This window comes from Crassostrea angulata, unplaced genomic scaffold, assembly GCF_025612915.1.
Source record: "Crassostrea angulata isolate pt1a10 unplaced genomic scaffold, ASM2561291v2 HiC_scaffold_16, whole genome shotgun sequence".
Taxonomy (NCBI): Eukaryota; Metazoa; Mollusca; class Bivalvia; order Ostreida; family Ostreidae; genus Magallana; species Magallana angulata.
Genome location: NW_026441571.1, coordinates 75,701 through 83,454, shown reverse-complemented (window position 1 = coordinate 83,454; position 7,754 = coordinate 75,701). Strand labels below are relative to the sequence as shown.

General features: G+C 34.0%; 1 protein-coding gene across 1 annotated transcript; it reads right to left on the bottom strand.

Annotated features, from left to right (window-relative positions):
* Positions 1 to 6: 6 nt before the first annotated feature.
* Positions 7 to 1,126, bottom strand: LOC128168587 (tripartite motif-containing protein 45-like; the record flags this gene model as incomplete). Its single annotated transcript, XM_052834760.1, has 1 exon — positions 7 to 1,126. A coding segment is annotated over exon 1 (1,011 nt), but the record flags the coding sequence as incomplete, so codon positions are not given.
* Positions 1,127 to 7,754: the final 6,628 nt, after the last annotated feature.

The following is a 7,754-nucleotide window of genomic DNA, read 5'->3' as shown; positions in this document are numbered from 1 at the left end:
CGAGAAAGAAAGAGATAGCTTTGGGACGTCACTGTCTTCGGATTTTTTGATCAATTTTTCAAGACGTTTAGAGAGTGATTCTTTATTTCTTGTGATTTCTGCATCTGATCCAAAATTGACAACTTGGTTTGCAGCATGAACTTGAGAAGCGAGCACTTTACCAGCCTTCCCAATTGCCCGTCTTTGGAAGTCTATTCGAGACACCTCCACACGAAATTCTACTTCAACGTCGCTTAGCATAGAACTAGATATTTTATCGACTCTTGCAATCAAGTCTGATGCCCTCTCAGAGATGGATTTTGAAATGTCTTGCTTTGTTTGAGTCAACTGTTCTTCGTATTGATTGACGTCGCTGAGATGCTCGTGCAGAAGAGGAAAAAAGCCTTTTGCCTCTGACAACTTCGATCCTAGCAATTCTCTTGCTTCTTTGGCAACATCAGAAAGATCCATTGTAGAGTGATTCTCGTGGGAAGTAACTTTACACCTTAGACATATTGGGTCGTCGCACGGTTTGCAATAGAGTGTAAGTTCTTCCGACTTGTGCTTGTCGCAGAAGACTTTGGTTGTGACCTCAGGCGAAAGATGGATGTCTGGAAAGTTTACTGCCATCAAGTGATGCTCTTTTGATGAAGTCATTTTAAGATGGGTCTTGCTGCAATTTTCACAAAGATTCTGGTCACACTCAAGACATCGGGTTTCGACCTGGCGCTTTCCATCTGTGTCACATACTTCACATTTTGCATCCAATTTAGAGAGGGATTTTGTTTGCTCTGCTTTGATGTAGAAATTTGTCTGGAAATGCTCAACGCCGCCACGGGGTATTTCTGTCTCAACCAGACAAAGTGGACATGTAAATGTTTCACGTCTTCCAGTCTTCCCAACGTACGACCTCAAACAATCCAAACAAAATGTGTGGAAACAGGGCAGTATTTTTGGCTTTTTGAAATCTCCAAGACAAATGCCGCATTTGTCAAGATCGACACCGATTTCAATATTGCTCGTTTCTCTGCTCACCATTTTGAAACAAGGAATTCAATTTATTTTGTATGTCTACTCTTATTCTTGACGTGTAATCAGTTTTAAAGAGTTGGTTTCGTGAAACAATACAATGAAATATTACGGTGTGAAAAACCATTGAAAATCACCCATGTAGAAAATGCATGAGGTGCAAAGAGGGTTGATATAGCTATTTACTTTGAAACAATAGTTTAAAAGATCTCCCTTCATTTCAAATTTAGTAAATGCCAGTTTAAGTATATAAGAGATAATGAAACAAAGTTTAAGTGTGAATATTTTGCTTATAATAGTGAAAATTGACTGCCTTGCTTTCATAAGAGAAAGTTCCATGACAAAAAAGTGGTGCATGGGGCTGTGCGAAATATGGACTTTAGAACGATGCATCAGTTAACAGCTGTTTTAAAGTTTAATTACTAATTACTTCCTTTATATGGTATTTGTACTTGAAGCTATACAATACACAATTAATCAATTACTGAAATGGCAACTTGTTAATTGTTTAGAGTTTAAATGCATATAGTGTGCGATTTTATATGATTAAACAAATGCATTCTGATTTTTAAGAAAAGAATGACAAAAGAATTGTTTGAGCAAAGACATTGAAACAAATAGAAATTTCGAAATTTTTGATTTTAGAAGCGATAGTAAATCAATCAAAATTTATTTTATTTTAAAGGTTTAAACAAAAGGTTTAAGGAAAACTTACATGGTTGTAGGAGAAAAAATCAAATTACTGAATGGGTTTACATTGCATTATGTATTAAGTTTCGCATTCCATTCCTTGTACATTTATACACATGTAAATGTAAATACCCAACAATTTTTTAATACGTGTATCTCACTATCTGTGGATACTATTTACAACAATTCTGTATTTGTAGTATGTTCTTTTTTTTTAATTTTGGCGGAATCGCGGTGCTAAGTAAAGCAAGGCTATGTCCGTTTCCAGAACCGAAGAGATTGATGGAAGTTAAAGAGTGCGTTTTTTCTTATATAATGTAAATTAATTAAATAACCTATATAGCTAATACAAGGGTTGTCCCAAAATAGCGTAGACAAGTGGCGTTATTCAGTTTATCGAAGACACAGAAAGATAAAACTTGTGCCACAAAGAGTAAGTAATTTGCATTTAAATTATGTTTTAGAATTAAAAACTTCAAAAAAAATTTACATTTATATTTGTTAATAATTCAATTATATACCCAGAATTTTTTTGGCTATAACAAAGCTTTTAAAGATTTTATAGCGCATTCTGTGACAAATTGAATTGTTGACTTGTAATAAAATGACGACGTCAACGTTTAAGGCAGCGCAGTGGTAAGGGAAAATTTTTTGAAACAAATCCTAAGCGGCTTTTGAAGTAAATGAAATTAACAAAATTGCTTAGAAATGCATTTTGTGATTTAGCAGTCCAACAACATTGAACATATTTGGATGAGTATGATGACAGTTAAAGAAAAAAGAAATCCAGACCGATAGAATTGGATGTGAAAATGCTGAACAACACATTTCGGTAGGACGAACGTTAGACAACAAGTAATACAAGGCACGTTTGGAGTAGGAATATTGTTTGTAATTAGTAAGTATTTAAAACAAAACAAAACTAGAAATGTATGTTGAATGTGCACTCAGGGTACATGTTCAAAGAAAATATTTTTTCAAGATATTTTTGGAAATAAAACCTAGATGTTTTCGTAAATGATGTGGAGGAACATCAAGACTGGAAATTTTTGACGTCGCACGTTGCGCCGCCATACAAAACTTGTTGTTACTAATTATTCATTTTCTCAAGAAATTGATAAAGTACAGATTTGAATTTTTCAGTATTGTTTGTCAAATGGGCCGTTGAAGAAAGCATAGAAATCTAAGGAAATTGCAAAGAACAGATTTTAAGTTATATGTTCTGTCTACGCTATTTTGGGACAACCCTCGGAAATATAAAAACATTAAAGATAAATTACGATATATTATATGTTAAAAGACTCACTTTTAAAAAAGAAAACAAATAATGAGAGGGGTTTCCCTCACACATTGGGGCGTAAAATATAGTTCTAAACTAGAACAAAACTCAGAATTACGTACATGTACACAACATTTATATATGTATGTACAGACACGTACTGTGGTACACTTCGTTATTAACCTAGCTTAGAGATCGATGTTGTATATATAACGTCGTTTGGTCTGGTGCATACTGAAAACCAACTTTCATTCGCGATGACTTTACTTCGCGATTTATGGCGATAAACTGGTTCGCGGAGTCTAATTTTCGCGACCAATCGTATTACTATATCACTTTGCTTGTCAAATAATGATAATACTGTCTTGGTAGATCTTGATGTCGACTTGCTATTATTTACGTGTCTAGCTAAATTTTTAAAAACAAAAACGGATAAATGCCCATCATCTGCCATGTATATAGTTATCCTAATATTTTTTCTGACCTAAGGCTCGGATAAGAAAGCATAAAGATCTGACAAATCAGTTGTACATCAAAAAAAAAAAGAAATGATAAGTCAATTTGTCAGAACATGACAATTATTCAGTCAAAAAAACAAAACAAAACAAAAACAAACTGAAAATAACATTCTACAGCAGACATTTTCACATGTCCTTAATTCTTCCATGTACGATCATTGAGACAACGATTTAAGCTTGTCGATCATAATGTATTGGTCAGTTTCACGTTCATATTACCAGCACGCAAAAATTCAAGATTGAAAATTATTAGATTATAAAACAAAATTTCATTTATTAATTGCTTAAAGGGGCATGGTCACGATTTTGGTCAAAAATTATTTTTCCGATTTTAATATTTACAATGCTTGGAAAAGCATTTTTAATAGGCAACCGAAACTTGAGTGTCATTTGTTAAGTTATGAGCGAGTTACAACGCTTGAAATTCTTCGCTATGTAAACAAAGCGTTTGTTTACATTTTGAACGTTGAAGTAAAAATGTCAGTTTTAAACCTAAAATGAATCGGTTAAACATACATGTAGGAACTGTTTATATATGCTTAAAATAAATAAAAAGATAGACAAATAAGCTGGAAAAAGATTTTTACTGGTATATTTAACCTATGTAAACAAAAACAGGGCACGAGCCTTGTTTACATTACAAAGAATTGCGAGCCCTGTATCTTGCTTATAACTCTACGAATGACTCTCAAATTTTATTTAATCATTAGAAATGCATTTCTATAGCATTGTAAATAATCAAAACATAAAAATAGAATTTGACCAAAATCGTGACCATGCCCCTTTAAATGAATACAGTAGAGAAAAAAAAATAGGGGGAAAAGGGTGTGTATCTCCCTTTGACTTAATAACTCAACTTTGAATTTTTGTCAGCAACTATTACCTTTAATTAAAATAAAAAAAAAAATTTCAAAACCATACAGAAACGCCTATTAAAACTGGAGTATCTTATAGTTTTTCAAAGAAGAGGGGACATAGAATCATGCTCGTCATTTTCCGTAATCGATAGTTTTAAAATTAAACGAATATAACTTGTTAGATGAAGTTTGATTGTAATTCTATCAAATTAAATTGTACTGAGGGGAAAGATATATTTGCGATGACGGAAATGGTCGACTAGATACGATTGGCTGTCGACCAAACAGAGTAAACATGGATATTGTCGTCGCCTTTATAAGGTGCGTAGTTTGTTAAATGTGCCTATAAGTATCTGTTATTCAAATTGTTGAAATTAAATCCTAATTTCTGATTTAATCTGAATTATCGGTTTTAAAAAGTTTAATTTTCTACAAGAGTCCTACATCTCTTTAGTCTGTCCCAAGTTAAAGCCTCCATCACGTTTTGATGATTTTTAATAAAAATACACATATACCTGTGAAAGAAATACAGTTGAAATCGATAAAAGACAATTTATCCAAGATATCTTCATTGAACAATTATCATTTTTCACTCATAAAATTTCTTTCGGAGATTTATAAGGTTTTCTCCTTTCGGAAGTACATGTACTCGGGGTACCTCGCGCAATTTTTCAACGTTATCATCCGGGCTTATTAATGGCTGATGCAATGCTAAATCTCCGTAGACTTTCTATTTTGGGATGTGTATTGAAACCTGAGGCGGTAGAGGGGGCCTTTCAAAACAGATAATCTGGACATTTTTCATATTAGTGGATGAACGTAGTTTGAGAACAAAGGTATTTATGACTAGTAGACTAATTGTTCACGGAACAATTAGAGGCCTTTCCACCTTCCATAATGATTAAAAAAAATTCCCGAAAATGTTGATAATTATTGAGTAATTCGAGAAAAATCAATTTACGAAAAGAAAAAAAAAAAGGGAAAAAAAAATCGGTTCTGCACAATGGTATCGATCCGAGTTCCCATAGATTCCTAGGCGAGAGTGTTGCCACTTGTTATCTGATAGAAGGTAAAAGTTGTTGAGTTGTGTAATGAATTTGGATGAGGATAGAAAGAAGAGATGAAGCATTCTTCTGTCCATCTAAAATTGATACCCCAACGCTGAGGAACCTTTAGAATAGATAGGGGCTTAGCGATTGGTTGGGAGGGCAGTATTTGTTCACCAGTTTATTCATAAAAATCAGTGCCGCTTGTAAACAATGTGGCCGGATAGCGTTGACTAAGAAATTAACAGGTCAGGTCAAACTCTGGTCGCCGGCGGTGTGGGAACGTCACTTTTGCTCAGCTGATGCGAATTCCCCCTGTGATTTGAAATGCACGTGCTTAGAAATCTACTAACTGTCATGCATTCGTGGATTACAAGTACGGAAAATCGGAACTGAATTAAGGCCAGTCATGTATTTCAGCCAAGTCGGGAAAATTAACAAACTGAAAGAAAATGTAAATTTAATTCATCTAAAATCGGGGTCTGGGAAGGAAGAGTTATCTTTCGTTGCACTTCAACACAAGTCGTCACAGGTTGCCGATAGAAATGTAAACACAGATTTTCAGTGAAATTTGAGCGTGAATTTATTAGATACAAATATCGAAGCGTTGAAATTTCGTTTCTCGGGATGATGGTTCGATGCCGCTGAGGTGGATAACTTTCTTCAATAGGGTTCATTTCGTTTGAAATTTGGCAGGCAATTAGATTCAGGTGTGAATAACAGTCCCATGAATTTTCGCCGAGTTCTACAGAGTTTTACTGAGCTGGAATTTTTATTTGGAGGCGTAGTCTAAAACGCGGTCTGGAGTCAAATGGCAGACAGTGTTTCACCTTTTCATAAAATTCTGACAAACGGTTGTAACACTTTTGTAGGTTTTATTTTAAAAAGGAATATTGAATTTCAAGTTCAAATATCGAGGCTCAAGTTCATATAAGAATTCAATCCTTGTATAAAAGAAGGGGGGGGGGGGGGGGCTAAATGTACATATAACTAAATCTGATATATATGTTGCATACACTTATTACTCATTAGTTCTAAGAGGTCAAAGGTCAAGGTCAGGTCAAAGGTCAAGGTCAACCCTAAAAATAAATGGGGGGGGGGGGGGGTTGTGTTTGAAAGAGCGTTTTGTACATATAAATGAATCTGATGTTATAGATGTTGCAGATACTTATAACACACCAGTTTTAAGAGGTCAAATGTCATTGTCAAAGGTCAAGGTCAAAGGTCAAGGTCACAAAAGGGGGGGGGGGGGTTATTTCGTATGTGTTTGTGAAAATTACCTGAAATTAAAAAGGGGAATTACTGCCAGAAGGGGACGTTGGACCCTGTTAGGATCTATGGATTGAAGAAACTGCTAAGTGTACTGAAGACATTGGTAAAAGTTTCAAGTCTCTACCTGTTATGGTTTCAGAGGAGTAGCGATAACAAGCATTTCATACAAAAGGGGCAATAACTCACTAACTATTACAAGGTGGGAGCTGAAGGGCTACATTTTGAAATGTCTTAAGACGTCCTACTACATCCTTGATCAAATTTCTCTATATCACCCTAAACAAAAGAGATACGAAAACTCATTAATACACCGATTTTCAAATGACCTTGACCTTTGACCTTTACGTCATTTATATCGGCCAAGGACGACGCTTCCATCCCAAGTGGTCCGAAGTCTCTATGACAAATAGTAAAAAAGTTGGAAGTGATTTTCTGGAAATTGAAATACTTTCAAGGACAATAACTGATAGAAGGGGGTCTCGGAACCTTTTGGTATGAAAAGTTAGGATTTTATATTTAAGTCTATGTAATTTTGCATATTTTCCATTGGTTTTACCTCACTTATTCATTAAAATAATCTTATGCCACGAATTATAAAAATATTGGAAAATGCTTAAAAACCATAAAAGACACAAATCTCAAAATTTTGATCATTGACCTTATATAAATTTTATGCCAACAGAATAAGGTCAATATAAGTAGTTCAATACCATACATGTTTTTGTATTATCATCATTCAATCTTTTGTAAAATTGGATCAAAAATGGGTAGGGATTTGAAAACTGATAGAGGAAATTCGGACTGGATTATTTTTTTAAATTGTTGCTGAAATTTTAATGCTGTGTACTTATTTAGTGCCACTACCATTCATAAATTGTATCTTATTTTTAAAGTGTTTAATTATTTGTAATATTTTTATAATTAAGAAAATCTCAATCGTAGTGTAAAATTTTATGTGATTTTTCTTGATTTTTCAATAAATATTCAATGGCCATTAACTCAAAAAGTAGGTCATTGACCTACTTTTCTAAAAGTGAAAAATTACAATATAAGCAATGGTCTACAACACACAATAGTTGGTTTT